Source organism: Oncorhynchus mykiss, chromosome 12 (genome assembly GCF_057628025.1).
Source record: "Oncorhynchus mykiss isolate SJ-2025 chromosome 12, ASM5762802v1, whole genome shotgun sequence".
In the NCBI taxonomy this organism is placed as follows: Eukaryota; Metazoa; Chordata; class Actinopteri; order Salmoniformes; family Salmonidae; genus Oncorhynchus; species Oncorhynchus mykiss.
The window spans coordinates 3,090,822-3,116,135 of NC_143033.1; the positions used below are offsets into that span (position 1 = coordinate 3,090,822).

The 25,314-nt window shown below is 43.8% G+C and overlaps 1 protein-coding gene across 1 annotated transcript in view; it reads left to right on the forward strand.

The window, feature by feature from the left end:
- The first annotated feature begins 4,122 nt into the window (after window positions 1-4,122).
- grin3a (glutamate ionotropic receptor NMDA type subunit 3A) overlaps window positions 4,123-25,314 on the forward strand; it is a 120,361-nt gene continuing 99,169 nt past the window's right edge. Inside the window, exon 1 of the mRNA XM_036936735.2 lies at window positions 4,123-5,450. Coding sequence (XP_036792630.2) covers window positions 4,695-5,450 — 756 coding nt within the window. The 5' untranslated portion in view covers window positions 4,123-4,694. The remainder of the gene's footprint in view (window positions 5,451-25,314) is intronic.

Consider the following 25,314-nt stretch of genomic DNA (forward strand, 5'->3'; position numbering starts at 1 on the left):
CTACCCACACACTGGACTCTACCCACACTGGACTCTACCAACACACTAGACTCTACCCACACTGGACTCTACCAACACACTAGACTCTACCCAACACACTAGACTCTACCCAACACACTGGACTCTACCCACACACTGGACTGTACCCAACACACTGGACTCTACCCCCCCACACACTGGACTCTACCCAACACACTGGACTAGACCCAACACATTGGAATCTACTCAACACACTGGTCTCTACCCCCACCCCCCCCCACACACACACACTGAACTCTACCCAACACATTGGAATCTACCCAACACACTGGTCTCTACCCCCCCCCCCCCAACACACTGGACTCTACCTACACAATGGACACTACCCAAATACAGCGCTATGTCCACACACTGAACACTACCCACACACTGGACACTGACCACACACTTAACTCTACCAACACACTTGACTCTACCCACACACTGGACTCTACCCACACACTGGACTTTACCCAACACACTGCACTCCACCAACACACTGCACTCTACCCACACACTGGACTCTATCCACACACTGGATTCTACCCAACAAACTGCACTCCACCAACACACTGCACTCTATCCACACATTGGACTCTACCTAACACACTGGGCTCTACCCCCCCACACACTGGACTCTACCCAACACACTGTACTCTACCAACACACTGCACTCCACCAACACACTGGACTCTACCCAACACACTGGACTCTACCCAACACACTGGACTCTACCCAACACACTGGACTCTACCAACACACTGCACACTACCAACACACTGGACTCTACCCAACACACTGGACTCTACCCACAAACTGGACTCTACCCACATGCTGAACTCTACAACCATACTGTAATCTACCCCCACAGTGTACTCTACCCACACTGGATACTACCCAAACTGGACAATACCCAGACACTGAACTGCATCCACACACTGAACTCCACCCTCACACCGGACTCTAACCAACACAGTGGTCACGTCCCACACTTTGAATTCTACCCACACACCGCACCCTAACCACACACTGGACTCTACCCAAATACAGTGCTAAGTCCACACACAGGACTCTACCCAACAAACTGGACTCTACCCAACACACTGGACTCTACCCCCCCCCCCCCCCCCCCCCCCACACACACACACACACACTGGACACTGCCCACACACTTGACTCTACCCACACACTGCACTCTACCCGCACACTGGACTCTAGCACACACTGGTAACTACCCACACACTGGACTCTACCCACCACACTGGACTCTTCCCACACTATGAACTTTACCCGCACACTTGACTCTACCCCACACATTGGACACTACTCACACACTGGACTCTACCGAGCACGGTGGACTTTACACACAGACTGGACTCTACCCAACACACTGAACTCTACCCACACACTGGACTCTACCCACACACTGAACTCTACCCACACACTGAACTCTACCCACACACTGAACTCTACCCAACACCCTGGACTCTACCCAACACACTAGACTTTACCCAACACACTGGACACTACCCACACACTGGACTCTACCCAACACACTGAACTCTACCCAACACACTGAACTCTACCCACATGCTGAACTCTACAACCATACTGGGCTCTACCCACCACACTGGGCTCTACCCACACACTGTGTTCCACATATTCTGCTGCTACTGCTCACTGCATTCTCCTGTATATAACCAAGTTATTACCTGGTACTTTACATTGACTCAGTACTGGTACTCCCTGTGTACAGACATGTTATTACCTGGTACTCCCTGTATATGACCATGTTATTAGCTGGTACTCCCTGTATATAACCATGTTATTACCTGGTACACCCTGTATATAGCCATGTTATTACCTGGTACTCCCTGTATATAGCCATGTTATTACCTGGTACTCCCTGTGTACAGACATGTTATTACCTGGTACTCCCTGTATATAACCATGTTATTAGCTGGTACTCCCTGTATATAACCATGTTATTACCTGGTACTCCCTGTCTATAGCCATGTTATTACCTGGTACTCCCTGTATATAGCCATGTTATTACCTGGTACTCCCTGTATATAGCCATGTTATTATTATTATTTGATTTGATCTTTACATACTCTGCATTGTTAGTCTACACCTGTTGTTTACCAAGCAAGTGGCAAATAAATTGATTTGATTCTGTCCTCACTTCTCCTCTGCTGTCCTCTCTCCTCTAATCTCCTCTAATCTCTTCTCTTCTCCCCTACTTTTGTTTTCCCCTGTCCTCTCTCCTCTCCTCTCTTCTCCTGTCCTCTCTCTTCTCTTCTTTAATCCTGTCCTCTCTCCTCTCCTCTCTTCTCATATCCTCGCTTCTCTCCTCTCCTCTCTTCTCCTCTCCTCTCTTCTCATGTCCTCTCTCCTCTCCTCTCTTCTCCTGTCCTCTCTCTTCTCTTCTTTAATCCTTTCCTCCCTCCTCTCCTGTCTTCTCCTCTCCTCTCTTCTCTTGTCCTCTCTCCTCTCCTCTCTCTCTTCACTCCTCTCCTCTCCTCTCTCTCCTCTCTTCTCCTGTCCCCTCTCCTCTCTTATCTCCTCTCCTCTCTCCCTATCCTCTCTCTCTCTCTCTCTCTCTCTCTCCTCTCCTCTCCTCTCGACTCTCCTCTCCTCTCTCCTCTCTTCTCTTCTCTCTCTCTTCTCTCTCCTCTCTCTTTTCTCTCTCCTCTCCATTCTCCTCTCTCTCCCTATCCTCTCCTCTCTTCTCTCCTCTCAATCTTCTCTCCTCTCTTTCTCTTCTCCTGTCCGCTCTCTCCCTCTCCTCTCCTCTCCTCTCCTCTCCTCTCCTCTCCTCTCTCTCTCTCTCTCTCTTCTCTCCTCTCCTCTCCTCTCCTCACTCCTCTCCTCTCCTCTCGCCTCTCTTCTCTCTCTCCTCTCTCTCTTCTCTCTCTTCTCTCTCCTCTTCATTCTCCTCTCTCTCCCTTTCCTCTCTCTTCTCTCCTCTTCTCTCTCTTCTCGCCTCTCTCTCCCTATCATCTCCTCTCTTCTCTCCTCTCTCTCTTCTCTCCTCTCTTTCTCTTCTCCTGTCCGCTCTCTCCCTCTGCTCTCCTCTCCTCTCCTCTCCTCTCCTCTCCTCTCCTCTCCTCTTCTCTTCTCTCCTCTCCTCTCCTCTCCTCTCCTCTCCTCTCCTCTCCTCTCTTCTCTTATGTCATCATTTGTAATGTATCACCATCACCGTCACCACAACTCCTCGTATTCATTTTTCTCTTTGTTTAATAGATTGCCTGGCCGGTCACTATTTTACATATTTTTCTCTGCATATTACTAGTCAGCTTTTCACCTCATGGTTCTAAATGTGAGATCGATTAGAGCAATCAATCATCTGATATCTCCTTCCTTGGATTGTCCATCTGTCCTTACTGAGATGAGCATTAAAAAGTAGCCTTGTCCGGGCCAAATGGGCCCATAGGGCAGGAGCTGTTTCTGCATGAGGCAGCTTGATGTAGAAGTATACCCCTGGGCAGGATGTTAAGAGGAACATTAGGCATACCATGTATCTGAATAACCATTCAGACTAAGCAGGTTCTTCACTTACTCTACTAGACCTCTTGGCAGACCATCACAAATATCACATTACCTGACTTCAAGAGGACCAACAGATGATGTATCATAATTTGACCCAGATTTACACAGCAGAAAAATAATCCTGCAACAGCAGAAAAATAATCCTGCAGCAACATGATGTGTGAATTATTATGTGGATTAAAGTCTGAATTGTAAAAATGGAAATTACAAACTTTAGAAGCCTTTTTAAATCTCGAATACACTACAAGTTTGCATTTCCTACTGTGCACGAAAAATGCTACAACAGCAGGATGAACTAATTAAGAACTGGCATCTGTAGCTTTGCTATCATATCCACTATAATTAGCCTTAATAGTGAAATATTTCGTTTTTACAAACACCTTAAAAACTCTAGGAGAAAATAAACACACACACACACGAATGCAGAGTGTAATGTAATGTGTTAGGATCCTTGAAACATACTCATGATGAGGGAGAGTGACTGTAGTTTTTATTTTTTCAGCTGCAGTATGCCCGGAAATTACGGTTTCCATTTTTACCGTAAAGCGCATGGTCTCAGGGTTAAGAGCGCGGATATTCGGAGAGTGACGGAGGGACAGAGGAGAACGGAGAGAGACAGAGGAGAAAGGGAATACCAGATGTTTTTTTTCTCAAGATCAAATAGATGATATTGCAATACATTTTGGGAAGTATATTTATTTTACAAACGGAAGGTGAGAGAGAACCTAACTATAAGTCATGGATATGAATAATAACATAACTATAATCATGTGCAGTAGCTTGTGTCCATCATTCACAAATGTTTTTTTTTTGACCTACATTGGGATGGATATGTGAAACCAAACGGAATACTCGATATGTTCTATAATTCGATTTTTTATATATATAAAATGAAAAGCTTTGAACATGAAAAGCCGCATTTGTGGTGTAGATTTCTGTGTCTGTGCACGAGTTGTGTCCGCACTCGCGCCTGTTGGTGAAAAAGCGCACAACTTCGCTCTGTCCGGGATATTTATTAGAAGGGAGCGGATATCTAACTGGCGCTGCGCGGGGACATAACAGGGGGGCAGGGGAACGAGTGGAACTCAGTGTTTCGGTGTGGTTGGAAGGCTCTGGTCTGAGTAATGACGGGTCTCGGGATCTGGAGTACGTTCGGTCGGTTTGCGCGGCTTCCTTTTCTCGCACCATGCACGGTGCTGCTCTGCTTTCTTATTCCAGAATCTCTCTCCCACCCGCAGCCCTGTCAGATTCTCAAACGGATTGGACACACGGTGCGCGTCGGGGCTCTGCACCTACAGCCACGGCTCTTCAGTCACGATCCCACCTTCAGGGGCAAGAAAGAACCCCTTGTCCCCGTGGATGAATGGGACACGGAAGGAGGCTCGAGGGAGGCAGCGGAGAGACAGTTGGAAAAGATTACCAAAAGTGTTAATGACCACGGTTTACGCAGCCTAAGGACTAAAGGCACGGGGAACAACCAACAAAGGGACAGGGGGTCAAAAAGTAAAAATATGTACAAACAGGTGGAGAGTGGGAGTCGTGTGTTTATGCCAAGAGATTCTATCATATTAGCCATGGAGACGTTAAACCGCATGGTCGGTTTGTTACCATATAATCTCTCACTGGAGTTGGTGATGGCTGTGGAAGCGGGGCTCGGGGAATTACCCGCTTTCTCCTTCTCATCTTCCCCTACCCCTGTGTGTGAAGACCCAATGTCGTTTCTGCAGAGTGTTTGTCATACTGTTATAGTCCAAGGAGTTTCTGCTATGATGGCTTTCCCTCAGACCAGGGACGAGCTGGTGAAGTTGGAATTCATCGCGTCAGCGCTTCAGATTCCTGTCATCAGTGTTGTCCAGAACGAATTCAAACGGCAGAGTAAGGTAAGGCGACTATCTCTGTACAAACACAATACACCTGTGCATAAACACGAGTGTCAATGTTGTCTTACCTATTGCTGGGGCATGAACGGAACAGAGCGCTTGGAAACTAGATGCTAGAACAACTAAGAGTTGAGGAAGGAATGCTGTGTGTGTTCAGCATCACGGGGACAGCGCAGCCCGCTGCTTTAGGGATTTACAATACAACCTAAATGTTGAAATGTTTCTTTCCATGTCCCTCCTGTGTAAGGTAATGAGCTAAATTCACAATCACACTCCATGAACAATCTGTCAACGAATATAACAATATCTGCCTAAACAAAAAATATCTGCATAAACAAATAAGGAAATTGTCAGTCATTCATTCAAATTAGCATAAATGGGTAGGCTATATTATTAGAAGATTAAATTATATGCTATACCCAAAATGGTAAATTCGACCTATGCATGTAGCTATCTCTCAGACGAAAAATATCCTATAGAACATCCGCATAGCTCCACGTTGCGGCAGCAGCACATAGCACCACATCATCACATCTGGCGGCTATTGATTAAAACACTAATGAACGTCAACCCTTCAACAGGTGCATTTATCTCCAAAAGTCAATATGCATTAAACAGATGGCGTCATTTCCTGTAATGTCTCATAAGTTCTAATGTTACATGTGGGTGTACATGTCAAAGTGAACAACCAATCATCTGGTAAATAATATGAATAAACCTTCCCCTCATCATCAGACACATGCATGAAAGCACACGCACTCACACACACGCGCGCATGCACGCACGCACAAGCACACACACAGAGAGAGACCTCACCTCGCTCCCCTTGTACCTCCCTCAGCATGAAATAACTAGAGACTAGAGAACTATAAAATATGCCAAGTAGGCCTTTTGAGAGGTTGACTGTTGTAATACAAACCAATGCCAACTGAAATATTACTTAGGCCTAAAAATGAATGTAATTGCAAGCTTTCCATTCACAATGTATTAGAGACGGACGTCGGAGCTGGAAAACAAGGTGATTAAAAAGGGAGGAATATAGAGTGAGTAAAGGACATTACATTTATTCAACTGTTAAAGACGAACATAGGAATTAAAAACTGCTAATTTAGCGAAATTGATGATGAAACATCAGTGGGTGAAGATCACGTCACTGAGGAAAATATTGCCGTGGCAGAACAACACGTTGCAGTGGTTGAGGACAAAACCGAGTGACAATCAGGAGCCTTTTGAGAAACGTAAAATGGCTGAAATTGTTGGAAACATTGGACAGTTTGATGGAAGTATTGAGCAGTGGCGCTCATACAGAACGGTCTGAACTGTGAATACATTTGATTATTTATATATATATATTTTTTTGCTACGCAACCTGCTACAGTCAAGACAGAACAGATGAGAATAAAACGTTTCACTTCGTAGTTTACTAATTTACTAGTTTAGCCCAAATACTAGTCTGTCTGTAAAGGTGTAATAAAGAACAGCGTTAAACTCACAGTGCTCTGGTAGTTAATACAGCAGCCAAGCTTTGTCACTGATTCTCCCTCTTCCTGATTTCTTCTCTTGAACCTAAACATTTTAGCAATGACTAGTGGTGTTGGTGAACTGTGTCCTTTCAGTATTTCCACAGTGCAGTAAAGTAGAGTACAGTAGAATAGGACTCCAAGTGGCGCAGTGGTAAAGGCACTGCATCTCGGTGCTAGAGGCATCACTACAGACCCCAGGTTTGATTCCAGGCTGTATCACATTCAGCTGTGATTTGGAGTCCCATAGGAGCGCCGCACAGTTGGCCCAGCGTCGTCCAGGATTGGCCGGTGTAGGCCGTCACTGTAAGTAAGAATTTGTTATTAACTGACTTGCCTAGTTAAATAAAATAATAAAAAATGGTGTGTCCATTGAACTGGACGAGGAAGTCACACTGACCTGCTGGGGGGACAGCACGGCTACTATGTCACTTCCTTACTGTAGGGTAAGCCGGTGCGTATGGAGATCGACACCAGAGTGCATTCGGAAAGTATTCAGTCCCCTTTTCCACATTTTGTTACGTTCTAACTTTATTCTATTTTTTTTCTTAACTTAAAACAAAAAAGTGTTTTTAGACATTTTTGAAAATGTATTAAAAATAAAAATCTGAAATACCTTACATAATTATTCAGACCCTTTGCTATGAGACTCGAAAATTGAGCTCCGGTGCATCCTGTTTCCATTGATCATCCGTGAGATGTTTCTGCAACTTGATTGGAGTCCATCTGTGGTAAATTCAATTGATTGGACTTGACTTGGAAAGGCACACGCCTGTCTATATAAGGTCCCAAAGCTGACAGTGCATGTCAGACCAAAAACCAAGCCATGAGGTCGAAGGCACAGAACTGGGGAAGGGTACCAAAAAATGTCTGCAGCATTGAAGGTCCCCAAGAACACAGTGGCCTCCATCATTCTAAAATGGAAGACGTTTGGAACCACCAACACTCTTCCTAGAGCTGGCCGCCCCGGGCCAAACTGAGCAATCAGGGGAAAAGGGCCTTGGTCAAGGAGGTGACCAAGAACCCGATGGTCACTCTGACAGAGCTCCACATTTCCTCCGTGGAGATGGGAGAACCTTCCAGAAGGACATGCCGCCAGACAGAAGACACTACTCAGTAAAGCCCACATGACAGCCCGCTTGAACGTCATCGATCCCGATCAAACATCTCTGTGGAGACCATCCAACCTGACAGAGCTTGAGAGGATCTACAGAGAAAAATGCTTGTAAAAGCTTGTAGCGTCATACCCAAGAAGACTCGAGCAGAGAGGAGCTGGAGCGGAGTGAGCTTTCTTTGCCCACTCCAATTTTGCTCAAGTAGCACTCCAAGTAGTGCTCACTTCACGAGCTCAGGGCATGCTCTATTTGTGTGCTCCTATATCCCCTTGCTTTAGCTACTGTCATGGAGTTCACTAAATATTTTCATTAAAGAAACTGATAAAAACACACAGGTGCAAAATGAAGGTGACACAAAAGATGAGGACTAAGAGCAAGAGAGGGAATTCGGTGATGTAGTGTACACAACTAAAGAATCACTGTGGATATCTGAAAAGACACGTATCCTGGAAGCATGTGATGGTGTACTTACTATGTGCACATGCTAACAAAAAGGAACGAGGTAGGTAGCTAGCTAAGTGTGTCATTGTAGCAAAGTATTTATAGACCAAAAAAATCCTATCACTTAAAAGTTTAGTTCATTTTCGTTCTATCATTTATACAATAGGCTATCATTGATTTTGGTCCAATAGGCCTGACATATTACCTCTTTCAAGGAGCTTTCCATTTTGATTAGGTTATTATGCCTAGAAACCTGTAGGGAAACCTATATAAAGACAGTTAAACAAATCGGTATCCCTTCCTAGCCTGGCGAAAGTGGCCTAAAGGGTGTTATCCCCAATGGTGATGCAAGCACAGAGAGGGTGTTCTTCACTGCTGGTCGGCTCTCCAGGGACCATCACATGGGCCTGAAGCCACAGACTCTGCCCAAACTTCTGTTTCAAAAAATGTATTGACAACAAACTTAACAAAACAAATATGTATTGCATTTTTTGATGAATTTGTATTTAATTCTAAGTCACAGCCTATATGCACAACTTATATATAGTATAATGATTTAATACAACAACAACACAAAATTAAATGATGAGCGCTTAATGTCCCTGCCAGCCAAGTGTATCACACTCACAAATGCTTCACAAGTTGACTATTTGTAAGCTATAGCCTTCAAATAATCTAAATAATACAGCCTAAATAATTCATTTTCTCTCTTAGTCTCCCTGTTTGTCTCCTGACCTATTTAGAGTGTTTATATGCTGTTTAATACGACATGCAGACTATTTGAAATGATGAACGCTTCTTACAGTCACCTCTTCATGTTGGTTATGTAAATACTTTTCATTTAAATCATATGGTTTCAATACTTCAAAACCAAGTAGTCACAAAAATAGATGGGTGTTGGTTAAATCGAGATTTTGATGTTGCATTTTTTCCCCCTGTAAGGACGTTGAGTGCCGGAGCGTACCCTGTGAGCGTACCCCGTGAGCGTACCCCGTGAGCGATGAGTTGGATTTCAGACCACATACTCTGATCGACACAGGGGCAGCTGTATCTTGTGTCAGACACAGTCTACAGAAAGACACTGAAACACCTTCCACTTCAGCCAGCATACTAGACATTGTGTTAATTAAAGACTTCCACTTCATCCAGCATACTAGACATTGTGTTAATTAAAGACTTCCACTTCATCCAGCATACTAGACATCGTGTTAAAGACTTCAACTACATCCAGCATACTAGACATCGTGTTAATTAAAGACTTCCACTTCATCCATACTAGACATCGTGTTAATTAAAGACTTCCACTTCATCCAGCATACTAGACATTGTGTTAATTAAAGACTTCCACTTCATCCAGCATACTAGACATTGTGTTAATTAAAGACTTCCACTTCATCCAGCATACTAGACATCGTGTTAAAGACTTCCACTTCATCCAGCATACTAGACATCGTGTTAAAGACTTCCACTTCAGCCAGCATACTAGACATCGTGTTAAAGACTTCAACTACATCCAGCATACTAGACATTGTGTTAATTAAAGACTTCCACTTCATCCATACTAGACATCGTGTTAATTAAAGACTTCCACTTCATCCAGCATACTAGACATCGTGTTAAAGACTTACACAGGTGAATCTGTCACCGTGAAATAGGCATCATTGATGTCACAGTTCAGTTAAATGTACAAACTGAAAAAGCTGACACTATACGTCGTGAAAGGAGACTATCCATCCCTACTGTGGCATTCGTGGCTGGAGACAATCACACTGGGCTGGCCATCATTGCATACAACGACAAATGGAGACTAAGGCTATACCCGTCATCTTAAAGAAACATGGAGGATTATGTATTGGAGAGCATGAAAGACATTTCAGTGAAGCTTAGCATTAAGCCTGACAGCAAACTAACATTTCTGAAAGGACAACCCTGTACCTTATGCTATCAGACCAAAAGTTGAGGCTGACTTGGACGCTTTAGTCAAGAACAAAGTACTGGGAGCCAGTCAGCTTGAGTGGATGGGCTACACCCATCGTACCAGTCCTTAAGAAGGATGGTGGAATCTGGATACAAGGAGACTAACACACATCGACAACCTTGTTGCGGGCTCATCTGTCTACTTGCAGATGCACGTGGATGAAGCAAGGGGCACTTCAGGTACTGGCATCTACTGTTTAGAATCACAAGTGCACCAGCACTGTTCCAAAGGGCAGATCTTGAGTAGAGGAATACTTGGATGACATCCTCGTTACTGGGAAAGATGAAGAGGACCATCTCCAGAACTTGCATGAAACTTTACAGCGATTGACGGACTGCGAGTTCGTAAGGACAAATTCTTCCATTCTTCCAATCATCAGTTGAATACCTTGGACACATCATCGACGACACATACCTTCACCAGGCTCCATCTAAGGTAATGGCTATCTTGGATGCCCCAGCCCCTGAGAATGTGAGTCAATTCAATTATTTCCTGGGGTTACGGAATTATACAGACACTTAATTCTGAGATTAGCAGTGAAGCTGAAGCCACTGCATCAGTTGCTTTGTCAGGACAAATCATGGAAATGGACAAAACAAACATACTTCGACCTGTCAGTGCACAACTAGCTTGACATGCTAGTCCCTACGGTGTGGGAACAGTTTTGTCCCATATCATGCCTTCTGGTGAAAAGAAGCCGATCGCTATCGCATCGGACATTGAACAAAGCAGAAATGAACTACGTACAGATAGAACGAGGAGGCCTAGGCATCGTTGTTTGGAGTGCATATGTTTCACCAGTATCTGTACAGGAGGACGTTTACCCTTACAGATCATCATCCGCTGATGAACCACATACTAGGATTCCGTCACTGCTGCCAGCAGAATGCAAAGGTGGCTTTGTTGTTGTCAGCACACAACTACAACATCAAGTACCACAAGTCAGAGTCGGCAATGCAACGCCTGTGGTCAAACCAGAGTCTTCTACTTCAGACAAATGTGGAGAAACACCAGAAAAAACCTGGTGTTGTCTGAAGTGATGGACATCAACGCAGGAGATGCTCAGAAGCTGAAACCTTTTCAAGAGAACTGAGCTGTACAGTCCAGTTGTCTTCTGTGGGGGAGGAGAGTTACTACTCTGGCCTTCGCTGAGGAAACCAGTGTTGAAACTGCTGCACTCAGGTCAAAGCTACTTCTGGTGGCCTGGATTGGATGGAAGCATTGAGGAGAAAGCAAAAATATGTTCCTCATGTCAGAAGGTTTGCAATGAAACTCAACTTGCACCTCTTCATCCGTGGGATTGACCAGAGGAGGCGTGGCAACACATACACATCGACTTCACAGGTACATTTGAAGACAAAATGTTTCTCGTGGTCATTGATCCTCATAACAAGTGGCCATCGTGAGGTCTACTACTGCAGATGTCTACCTTCCTACAGGTGAATAGCATATAACACTTCAGGTCCTCAGGTCCTATCATCAACGGGCCGGCCGGAGAGGTTTGTACAGACCATGAAACATGCTTTGAAAGCGTTTCAGGGTCAAGGGACACTGCACCAACGCTTGCACAACTTCCTGCCATCCAGCAACACGCCACACACAACCACAAAATCTTTGCCTACACATGAAAAGAGAAGCTTGTAAATATGTTTATTTATTGGAGATCTACAAAGCTGTTTATTTATTTCATGTGTCTTATTTTGTATTTTGTTAGGATCCCCATTAGCTGTTTATAAAGTAGCAACTACTCTATCCGGAGTCCACACAAAACATAACATATTACATAATACAGAGCATTAATAAACAACAGCTCAAGGACAAAACTACATACATTACAATTTATCAATACATATATATATATATATATCAATACATCAATACATACACACAAACTACCTAGGTCAAATAGGGGAGAGGCGTTGTGCCGTAAGGTGTTGCTTTATCTGTTTTTTGAAACCAGGTTTGCGGTTTACTTGAACAATATGAGCTAGAACAGAGTTCCATGCAGTAATGGCTCTATATAATACTGTACGATTTCTTGAATTTGTTCTGGATTTGTGGCTTGTCTGGTGGGGTAAGGTGTGTGTCAGAGCTGTGTGTAAATTGACTATGGAAACCATTTGGGATTTAACACAATAATGTTTCTGATCAAAAGAAGGAGTGATGTAGTCAGTCTCTCCTCAACTCTTAGCTAAGAGAGACTGGCATGCATATTATTTATATCAGCCCTCTGATTACAATGAAGAGCAAGACATTGTTCTGGGCCAGCTGCAGCTTAACTAGTTCTTTCCTTGCAGCACTCAACCAAATGGCTGGACAATAATGAAGACAAGACAAAACTAGAGCCTAAAGGACTTTTGAGTGGGGTGTAAAAAAAAACAGAGCATATCTTTATTAATGACAGACAACTCCCCATCTTTACAACCATTGAATCTATATGTTTTGACCATGACAGTTTACAATCTAAGGGAACACCAAGTAATTTAGTCTCCTCAACTTGTTCAACAGCCCCACCATTCATTACCAGATACAGCTGAGTTCTAGAATTTAGGGAATTATTTGTACCAAATACAATGCTCTTAGTTTTAGAGATGTTCAGGACCAGTTTATTACTGGCCACCCATTCTAAAACAGACTGCAACTATTTGTTAAGGGTTTCAGTGACATCATTAGCTGTGGCTACTGATGCGTATATTGTTGAATCATCAGCATACATGGACACACATGCTTTGTTTAATGCCAGTGGCAGGTCATTAGTAAAAATAGAAAAGAGTAGAGGGCCTAGAGAGCTGCCCTGCGGTACACCACACTGTTTGACATTAGAGAAGCTTCCATTAAATAAAACCCTTTGAGATCTATTAGCTCTGAATCCACAATATGGCAGAGGTTGAAAAGCTATATGTTTTTTCAACAACAGGTTATGGTCAATAATATCAAAGGCTGCATTGAAATCTAACAGTACAGATCTCACAATCTTGTAATTATCAATTTCTTTCAACCAATCATCAGTCATTTGTGTCGTCAGTGCAGTACATGTTGAGTGTCCTCCTCTGTAAGCATGCTGAAAGTCTGTTGTTAATTTGTTTACAGAGAAGTAGCATTGTATTTGGTTAAACACATTTTATTCCAACAGTTTGGTAAGAGCTGGCAGACAGCTTATTGGTCTGCTGTTAGAACCAGTAAAGGCTGGTTTTTCTTGGGTAATTACTTTGGCATCCCTTTTTCTTGTGCCCACTTTACCAATAACCGGCAAATGGTTTTACTTTTAATTTAAAGTACTCCAAAGTGTTTTATCCATCATTCTTTATATCATTGATCGGTTTCTTCTTCTTTTTGTTGAGTTTAGTCACATAATTTCTCAATTTGCAGTAAGTCAGCCAGTCAGATGTGCAGCCAGACTTATTAGCCACTCCTTTTGCCCCATCTCTTTCAACCATACAGTTTTTCAATTCCTCATCAATCCACGGAGCCTTAACAGTTCTAACAGTCAGTTTCTTAACAGGTGCATGTTTAGACCTCTGTTTACAGTCCGGTCTCTTCTATAAATGCTATATCCTTGTATTGCTACTGATGTACCATCAATCAATTATCTAAGTGAGTCTCAGAATGGCTAATATATGAATGTTATCTGATGTTAGCAAGTTATTGATTTCAGGAACCTTATTTCTAAGGCTAGATACAGTTAAAGTTGGAAGTTAACATACACCTTAGCCAAATACATTTAAAAAACAGTTTTACACAGTTCCTGACATTTAATACTAGTAAAAATTCCCTGTCTTGGGTCAGTTAGGTATCACCACTTTATTTTAAGAATGTGAAGTGTCAGAATAATAGTAGAGAGAATTATTTATTTTATTTTTTATTTTTTTCATCACATTTCCAGTGGGTCAGAAGTTTACATACACTCAATTAATATTTGGTAGCATTGCCTTTAAATTGTTTAACTTGGGTCAAACGTTTTGAAAAGCCTTCCACGCGGCAGGGTAGCCTAGTGGTTAGAGCGTTGGACTAGTAACCGGAAGGTTGCGAGTTCAAACCCCCGAGCTGACAAGGTACAAATCTGTCGTTCTGCCCCTGAACAGGCAGTTAACCCACTGTTCCCAGGCCGTCATTGAAAATAAGAATTTGTTCTTAACTGACTTGCCTGGTTAAATAAAGGTAAAATAAAAAAAAAACAAGCTTCCTACAATAAGTTGGGTGAATTTTGGCCCATTCCTCCAGACTGAGTCAGGTTTGTAGGCCTCCTTGCTCGCACTCGCTTTTTCGGTTCTGCCCACAAATGTTCTATGGGATTGAGGTCAGGGCTTTGTGATGGCCACCTCAATACCTTGACTTTGATGTCCTTAAGCCATTTTGCCACAACTTTGGAAGTATGCTTGGGGTCACCATTTAGAAGACTTTTTGCAACCAAGCTTTAACTTCCTGACTGATGTCTTGAGATGTTGCTTAAATAAAAAAAAATCTTGCTTGTTTGTAGGTGACCAAATACTTATTTTCCACCATAATTTGCAAATACATTCATAAAAATCCCAATATGTGATTTTCTGGATTTTCTTTCCCTCATTTTGTCTGTCATAGTTGAAGTTTACCTATGATGAAAATTACAGGCCTCTCATCTTTTTAAGTGGGAGAACTTGCACAATTGGTGGCTGACTAAATACTTTTTTGCCCCACTGTATTAAAATGGGCTATTTTCAGCCCTTTCCTGCATAGCTTTTCAGAGATAGACATAATATTGAAATGAGCAGACAAAGCAAGATAAAATAAATATACATTCAGCAGTCCTTTAATCATTTGGTTTTTGCTGCGGGGTTGAAGCTACAAACCCATAGTCTTGGCTCTCTCATCCCTTCCAGTCTTCTGGGAGGGAGGGTGGACAATGAGCCTGTCGTAGCGGATGAAAGCAATGTCCTCACACGCTCTGGCAGCTTCCATGGCTGGGATCAGCTACTTCCTCTTCTGGCCACAGCTTCAGGATAGTCCTCGTTGAGGAAGATATACATTCCTCTAAAGTTCTTGGCTCTTTCCAGAACAACTACCTTGTCCTTGAACCTCAGGAACTTGACCACTTGACCACCTGGGCCTGTCACCTGGGCCGGTGGTGGGTTTTCCAGTCCTGTGGGCGCGCTCCACCTCAATCTTCCTGTGGTCCATCTTCAATTTCTCAGAGATCATTTCCCTCACTTTGTTCTAATCTCCATTCAGGTGTAATGTTGAGATTCTGCAATTCTGTTGTTCCGCTTTGATTGTCCCTCATTGTTTTCATGGATTCACACACAGAGCAATGACTTACAGATTGCTGTCACCTTGCCGTTCTCCTGTTTCAACTCATCGAGCAGACCCTGGGAGGACTGCAAACTGTTCTTCAGGACCTGGACCTCTCTGGTCAGGTCGTCCATTCTTTTATTAGTTGAATCCACCAGTGTTTGGACAAAACACTTGAAGCTAATTTTCTTGTTGTTGTCACAACTGCTTGTAGAACTATTTTTGTTTGTTTAAAATATCCTTTATCTGTGATAGAGAGACACCACTGTCCTCCCAACGGCTTTGGTCTTTGTCATATTAGCTAGCAACGTTTACACTGTTACTCCTCGTAGTTCCAGACAGGGCAGGTCACAGGGAAGATTAAAAACAACAAACAGCAGGGATCTAGAAACCCGGGACAATCCGCGGTCTCAGCCACAATGGCTAACCGCTAACCGCGTCGCTGGCTGAGTTCAAGCCCTCAAGAAACCCAGCTAGCGTATAGCTAGCAGCTAGGCTCAGACCCGGACTTGGTCGGAAGGATCACTGAACAGAGAGTAGCAGTCTTAGCAACTGATGCCAACTGCGTCGTGGGATCCAAACTAAAAAGTTAGCTAGCTACTAAGAAACTTTCCAATATACATTTAAAACAACACACTTTCCAAAACAACAAACCGAGCTCTCCCTGTTTCCACGTTCAACAGGAAGTGACAGGGATTGGAAATAAACAAGAGAGTGGAGCTGTGAAAGTTTAACAAACTGGTTCATCATAAGAGGAGATGTTATATATTGGGATTGTTCCATTTGTACTTCCAGACTTGCCGTAGTTGTGCCCCAGAGCATCATGGGTGTTGGATGATGTATATTAGCATGTTCCAGAAAAATGGATAACGATTTAAAAATAAATAAAATAAGATTAACTGTACACACCACTGGGATCGAATTATCTCTCTCTGCCTGTCTCTCTCGTTCTCTCTCCTTCTCTCTCCTTCTCTCTCCTTCTCTCTCCTTCTCTCTCCTTCTCTCTCCTTCTCTCTCCTTCTCTCTCCTTCTCTCTCTTTCTCTCTCCTTCTCTCTCCTTCTCTCTCCTTCTCTCTCCTTCTCTCTCTTTCTCTCTGCCTCTCTGCCTCTGCCTCTCTGCCTCTGCCTCTGCCTCCCTGCCTCTCTCTCTTTCTCTCTCTGCCTGTCTATCTGCCCTTTTCTCTCTTTCTCTCTCTTTCTCTCTCTTTCTCTGTCTCTCTGCCTCTCTTTCTCTCTCTGCCTGTCTCTCTGCCCTTTTCTCTCTTTCTCTCTCTTTCTCTCTCTTTCTCTGTCTCTGCCTCTCTGCCTCTCTCTCTTTCTCTCTCTGCCTGTCTCTCTGCCCTTTTCTCTCCTTCTCTCTCTTTCTCTCTCTTTCTGTCTCTCTCTCTTTCTCTTTCTCTCTCTTTCTCTCTCTTTCTCTGTCTCTCTCTTTCTCTTTCTCTCTCTTTCTCTCTGCCTCTCTGCCTCTCTGCCTGTCTCTCTGCCTTTCTCTCTGCCTCTCTGCTTGTCTCTCTGCCTTTCTCTCTGCCTTTCTCTCCCTCTGTCTCTCTGTCCATCTCTCCCTATCTCTCTGCCGGTCTCTGCCTTTCTCTCTCTCTGTCACTTTGTCTCTCTGCCCTTCTCTCTCTCTTTCTCTGCCTGTCGCTCTGCCCTTCTCTCTCTCTGTTTCTCCGCCTGTCTCTCTGCCCTTCTCTCTCTCTGCTTTTCTCTCTCTCTGCCCTTCTCTCTCTCTGCCTGTCTCTCTCCCCTTCTCTTTATCTGTCTCTCCCACTCTCCATTTCAATTTGCTTCATTGGTACACCGTGTAACGTATTGATACATATTGCCAAAGCACAATGTTACAATTGAAAATATAGTAATTAACAGTTATTTATCTCTCATACCAAACATCAGATTAGACAGTTATCATCAGAACATTGGTATCTATGCTCTACAAGCACACTTCTATGACCAGGCAGAGACCCAGGCAGAGACCCAGGCTGAGACCCAGGCAGAGACCCAGGCTGAGACCCAGGCAGAGACCCAGGCTGAGACCCAGGCAGAGACCCAGGCTGAGACCCAGGCTGAGACCCAGACTGAGACCCAGGCAGAGATCCAGGCTGAGACCCAGGCAGAGATCCAGGCAGAGAATCAGGCAGAGACTCAGGCTGAGACCCAGGCAGAGACCCAGGCAGAGACCCAGGCAGAGAACCAGGCAGAGACCCAGGGTGAGACCCAGGTTGAGACCCAGGCTGAGACCCAGGCTGAGACCCAGGCTGAGACCCAGGCTGAGACCCAGGCAGAGACCCAGGCAGAGACCCAGGCAGAGACCCAGGCAGAGACCCAGGCTGAGACCCAGGCTGAGACCCAGGCCACCTGCTACGTTATAGCAACACAAGAAAACACTTCCTGCTCATTAGCCATTTATAACTATTTACTGTGTGTCAATACACATCGAATAACAGTTACAACAGTGGTGTGTAGTTGCGACCCAAATGGCACCCTATACCCTACTTTTGAGTAGAATCCTATGGGCCCTGGTCTAAAGTAGTGCACTATATATGGAATAGGGTGCCATTTGGGACTTGAAAGTTGTGTTTGAAGGGGATGAGAGTAGAGCCCTGAGGGCAACAAGTGTTTTTTATGTTGTTCAATAGCAGCGCTTCCTCCTGTTGATTGGGCTGATAAATAAAAATAAATCCTGTAATTAGTTAAACGGAAGGATTCTGTAATTAGTTAACCGGAATGGTTCTGCAATTAGTTAACCGGAATGGTTCTGTAATTAGTTACTACCCTGAAGGGTTCTGTAATTAGTTACTACCCTGAAGGGTTCTGTAATTAGTTAAATTGACGGATTCTGGGAGCCATGCCACACGCTGGGGATAGATAGTTAGATAGATAGAAAGATGATCCCCCCCCCCCCCCCCCCACACACAGAAGCTAAGTCAGGTTTATCCAAGTCAGGTTGATCAAAGTCAGGTTTATATGAGTCAGGTTCATTTGAGTCAGGTTTGATCTCAGGGTTGAAGCCCCCAGACATTTACAAGGAATCACCGTTACCATCAGGTCAATTGGGACTCATATTTTAATATGTTGCTGAAGTGGCACGACGTCTTTTGTTTTGAAATCTGGAGATACATTCATGAAGGGATGAAGAGCTCTTCTTTAGTGTGTGTAGATTTGCCTGTTTTCTTTCTGTCAATTACAGGAAGTGGTCTTCACTATAGCCCCGGCCCCCTGGGGAAATGACCTCACTAAGCATCTCATTCGGCCTCTCTGGAAAGACCCCCAGCTCATCTCCAAGGACTGTGTCCCGATTGGAACCCAATTCCGTGTGTTATTTAACAAGGCAATTCAGTGTATCGTCCACTACGTTGCGTCAAGATGGTGCTGACAGACATGGCAGCTCTGCATCTAACTCCTAAGAAACTTCGTAGTATTTCTTTATTTTGTGTGTTATTTATTGTAATAGTTGCCCAGAACGTTTTTTTGTGTTATTACCTACAGATGGAAATAACTTTGGGATATCAGAGTGGCGGTAACTCACCAGGATTACGACCAGGAATACGACTTTCCCAAATTGGATCCTTTGTTCGTACCCCCCAGGGCAATAGAACTTATCCCAGAGGCTACTCCAAGACGCTGCTGGCGGAGAATAGGTATTCGGAGTGGACTTTTAATCCGACGTGCAGAACCTCAAGTCTTATTGTTCACCCAACTTAGAATACCTCACAAACAAATGCAGACCATATTACCTACCAAGAGAATTCTCTTCGGTTATAGTCACAGCCGTGTATATTCCCCCTCAAGCCAGATACCACGACGGCCCCTCAAAGACCCTCACTGGACTTTATGCAAACTGGAAGCCATATATCCTGAGGCCACATTTATTGTAGCTGGGGATTTTAACAAAGCAAATTTGAGGAAAACTGTCCCAAAGCTCTACCAACACATTGACTTAAGCACTCAATCTGGAAATTCAATAGACCACTGCTACTCTCCTTTTCAAGATTCCTACAAGGCCCTCCCCCGCCTTCCCTCGGCAAATCAGATCACGACTCCATTTTGCTCCTCCGCCCGCTTTGAGAATAACACAGTGCCATCGACGCGGCCTGCTCCCAAGGACTGTGGGATCTCATTTTTCGTGGCCGACTTGAGTAAGACATTAGAGCGTGTTAACCCTCGCAAGGCTGCCGGCCCAGACGGCATCCCTAGCTGCGTCCTCAGAGCATGCGCAGACCAGCTAGCTGGAGCATTTACGGACATATTCAATCTCTCCCTATCCCAGTCCGCTGTCCCCACTTGCTTCAAGATGTTCACCATTGTTCCTGTACCCAAGAAAGCGAAGGTAACTGAACTAATTGACTATCACCCCGTAGCCCTATCTTCTGTCATCATGAAGTGCTTTGAAAGGCTTGTTAAGGATCATATCACCTCTACCTTACCTGACACCCTAGACCCACTCCTATTTGCTTACCGCCCCAATTGGTCCACAGACGATGCAATCCATCTGGATAAGAGGAATACCTATGTAAAAAAAATGTTAATTGACTATAGCTCCGCCTTCAACACCATAGTACCCTCCAAGCTCATCATTAAGCTCGGGGCCCTGGGTCTGAACCCGGACCTGTGCAACTGGGTCCTGGACTTCCTAACGGGCCGCCCCCATGTGGTGAAGGTAGGAAACAACAGCTCCACTTCGCTGATCCTCAACACTTGGGCCCCACAAGGGTGCGTGCTTGCTACTCCCTGTTCACCGATGACTGCATGGCCACGCATGCCTCCAACTCAATCATCAGGTTTGCAGGCGTCACAACAGTAGTAGGCCTGATTACCAACAACGACGAGACGGCCTACGGGGAGGAGGTGAGGGCCCTAATGGAGTGGTGCCAGGAAAATAGCCTCATGCTCAACATCAACAAAGGAGCTGATCATGGACTTCAGGAAACAGCATAGGGAGTACGCCCCCTAACCACATCGACAGGACCGCAGTGGAGAAAGTGGAAAGCTTTAAGTTCCTCAGTGCCCACATCACTGACGATCAGAAATGGTCCACCCACAGAGACAATGTGGTGAAGAAGGCGCAACAGTGCCTCTTCAACCTCAGGTGGCTGAAGGCATGTGGCTTTGCCCCTAAGACCTTCAGAAACTTTTACAGATTGAGAGCATCCTGTCTAGCTGTATCACCGCCTGGTACGGCAACTTCGGCAACTTCACCAACCACAATGGCAGGGCTCTGCAGAAGGTGGTGCGGTCTGCCCAACGCGTCACCGGGGACACACTGCCTGCCCTCCAGGACACCTACTGCACCTTATGTCACAGGAAGGCCAAAAAGATCATCAAGCACATCAACCACCCGAGCCATGGCCTGTTCACCCCGGTATCGTCCAGAAGGCGAGGTCAGTATAGCTGCATTAATGCTGGGACCGAGAGACTGAAAAACAGCTTCTATCTCAAGGCCATCAGCCTGTTCAATAGCCATTACTAGCCGGCTAACACCTAGCTAGTCAACCCTGCACCTTAGAGGCTGCTGCCCTATATACATAGACATGGAATCACTGGTCACTTTAATAATGTTTACATACTGTTTTACTCATCTCATATGTAGATACTGTATTCTACTCTACTGTTTAGTGTCTACTGTTTTAGTCTATGCCACTCCAATGTTGCTTGTCCAAATGTTTTTATATTTCTTAATTCCATTCTTTTACTTTTAGATTTGTGTGTATTGTTGTGAATTGTTAGATATTACTCCACTAGTGGAGCTAGGAACACAAGTATTTCACTGCACCTGAAATAACACCTGCCAAATATGTGTATGTGATCAATAATATTTTATTTGATCAAATTTGATATTTGGGGTCACACACCACCTAACTCAACTAATCTAAGCTCAACTCAGCTATGGGATGAGGGGTTAGTTCTCAGTTCAGCTAGGGGATGAGGGGTTAGTGCTCATTTCAGCTAGGTGGTGAGGGGTTAGTTCTCAGTTCAGCTAGGGGATGAGGGGTTAGTGCTCAGTTCAGTTAGGGAATGAGGGGTTAGTGCTCAGCTCAGCTAGGGGATGAGGGGTTAGTGCTCAGTTCAGCTAGGGGATGAGGGGTTAGTGCTCATTTCAGCTAGGTGGTGAGGGGTTAGTTCTCAGTTCAGCTAGGGGATGAGGGGTTAGTGCTCAGTTCAGTTAGGGAATGAGGGGTTAGTGCTCAGCTCAGCTAGGGGATGAGGGGTTAGTGCTCAGTTCAGCTAGGGGATGAGGGGTTAGTGCTCAGTTAGGCTAGGGGATGAGGGTTAGTGCTCAGTTCAGCTAGGGGATGAGGGGTTAGTGCTTAGTTCAGCTAGGGGATGAGGGGTTAGTGCTCAGTTCAGCTAGGGGATGAGGGGTTAGTGCTCAACTCAGCTAGGGGATGAGGGGTTAGTGCTCAACTCAGCTAGGGGATGAGAGGTTAGTGCTCAGTTCAGTTAGGGGATGAGAGGTTAGTGCTCCGTTCAGCTAGGGGATGAGGTGTTAGTGCTCAGTTCAGCTAGGGGATGAGGGTTTAGTTATTGATGAGTGTTCTATTCTAGTCACCTTCCATTGACCAACCAGGGGTTGGACCTTAACACTAGAACCGCCTGGCCTTTCTGCCTGTAGGTATCAGCTAGATAACGTCTGCCGATGCATATCACCTCACAAGGTGCACAAACATGAGCACCGAAGCTTGATAAATAATGTCTGCGCTATTGCAAAGGATTAATTGCTTGAAGAAATATTAGTGGAAATATATAAATCATAAACAAAACAACAGTAATTTGTTTAGAAAGATGTCAAGGACATGTTTGGTATAATTCTACAATGTCCTAGAAAAAAACACTTTGGCCTGTTTTCATTTCCCTTACAATAAAAACGTTACAGTATATAATCCATTTAATCAACTTTATTTGTTGATTCGATTAGTAACAGAGTTATAGTTTTATATATTTATATATTTACATAGTTTTAGTAATTCATAAAGTCCAGTTAAAGCTTATTTTGTAGAAACCAAAAAGATAATAATAATAATATAACCAATCAGGTCAAGGGTCAAATTGTTTGTCGTATTCCAAAACAAAAGCACAAGTGCATGAACAATTGTAAAGGTTGAATTGCATAAAGAAATATTCAGGAAATATGTTCATGACAAGATATAAAATAGTCGTTTGTTGATTGTATCAGACACTGTATTGGGCCCTTATACCCGTGCCTTTACAAATTAATCAATCTCGTCTTCTTTTTATGCTTCGGTTTCAAAGTCACAACACAGTTTTGGGGCTTTGTGTGAGGATAACAGGGCTGGTGCGTTGGAGCTGAAGATAGTTTTGAGTGGAGTTAGATAGGAAACGCAAAACACCAGTCTCAATGTCAACAGTGAAGAGGCAACTCCGGGATGTTGGCCTTCTAGGCAGAGTTCCTCTGTCCAGTGTTTGTGTTCTTTTGCCCATCTTAATCTTTTCTATTTTTTGGCCAGTCTAAGATATTGCTTTTTCTAAGCAACACTGCCTAGAAGTCCAGCATTCCAGAGTCGCCTCTTCACTGTTGATGTTGAGACTGGTGTTTTGTGGGTACTATTTAATGAAGCTGCCAGTTGAGGACTTGTGAGGTATCTGTTTCTCAAACTAGACATTCTAATGTACTTGTCCTCCCACTCCTAGTTCTATTCTGGTTAGGGCCAGTTTGCGCTGTTCTGTGAAGGGAGTAGTACACAGCGTTGTAAGAGATCTTCAGTTTCTTGGCAATTTCTCACATGGAATAGCCTTCATTTCTCAGGACAATAATAGACTGACGAGTTTCAGAAGAAAGTTATTTGTTTCTAGCCATTTTGAGTCTGTAAATCGAACCCAAAAATGCTGATGCTCCAGATACTCAACAAGTCTAAATAAGGCCAGTTTTATTGCTTCTTTAATCCGTACACAGTTTTCAGCTGTGCTAACATAATTGCGAAAGGGTTTTCTAATGATCAATTAGCCTTTTAAAATTATATACTTGGATTAGCTAACACAACGTGCCATTGGAACATAGGAGTGATAGTTGCTGATAATGGGCCTCTGTACGCCTATGTAGATATTCCATTAAATATCTGCCATTTCCAGCTACTGAATTTCTGATTAATGTTATGTTATTTTAATGGACAAAAATGTTGCTTTTCTTTTAAAAACAAGGGCATTTCTAAGTGACCCCAAACTTTTGAACAGTAGTGTGTGTATATACTGTATATATATATATATATATATATATATAGTTCCAGTTAACAGTTTGGACACACCTACTCATTCAAGGGTTTTCTTTATATTTACTATTTTCTACATTGTAGAATAATAGTGAAAACATCAAAACTATGAAATAACACACATGGATTCATGTAGTAACCAAAAAATTTAAATATATGTTATCATTTTAGATTCTTCAAAATAGCCACCCTTTGCCTTGATGACAGCGTTGTTCAGTCTTGGCATTCTCTCAACCAGCTTCACCTGGAATGCTTTTCCAACAGTCTTGAAGGAGTTCCCACATATGCTGAACACAGTTTGGCTGCTTTTCTTTCACTGTGCCGTCCAACTCATCCAAAAACCATCTCAATTTGGTTTAGGTCTGGTGATTGTGGAGGCCAGGTCATCTCATGCAGCACTCCATCACTCTCTTTCTTTGTCAAATAGTCCTTACACAGCCTGAAGGTGTGTTGGGTCATTGTCCTGTTGAAAAACAAATGATAGTCCCACTACACGCAAACCAGATGGGATTGCGTATTGCTGCAGAATGCTGTAGTAGCCATGCTGGTTAAGTGTGCCTTGAATTTTAAATAATCACCAAAAGTGTCACCAGCAAAACACCCCCACATCATCATACCTCCTCCTCCATGCTTCATGGCGGGAACCACACATGCAGAGATCATCCGTCCTCCTCTGCGTCTCACTAAGACACGGCGGTTGGAACAAATCAAATGTGTACTCATCAGACCAAAGGACAGATTTCCACTGGTCTAATGTCGATTTATTGTGTTTCTTGGCCCAAGAAAGTGTCTTCTTCTTATTGGTGTCCTTTAGTAATGGTTTCTTTGCAGCAATTCAACCATGAAGGCCTTATTCACGCAGTTGATGTTGAGATGTGTCTGTTACTTGAACTCTGTGAAGCATGTATTTGGGCTGCAATTTCTGAGGCTGGTAACTCTAATGAACTTATCCTCTGCAGCAGAGGTAACTATGGGTCCTTCCTTCCTGTGGTGGTCCTCATGAGAGCCAGTTTCATCATAGTGCTTGATGGTTTTTTCGACTGCACGTGAAGAAACTTTAAAAGTTATTGACATTTTCTGAACTGACTGACCTTCACGTCTTAAAGTAATTATGGACTGTCATTTCTCTTTGCTTATTTGAGCTGTTCTTGGCATAATATGGACTTGGTATTTTTACCAAATAGGGCTATCTTCTGTTTACCACCCCTACCTTGTCACAACTGATTGGCTCAAACATTAAAACACATTAGATCAATTCCACAAATGATCTGAAATGGTTCTCCTCGTCATCAGAGGAAGAGTAGTGAAGATCGGACCAATGCG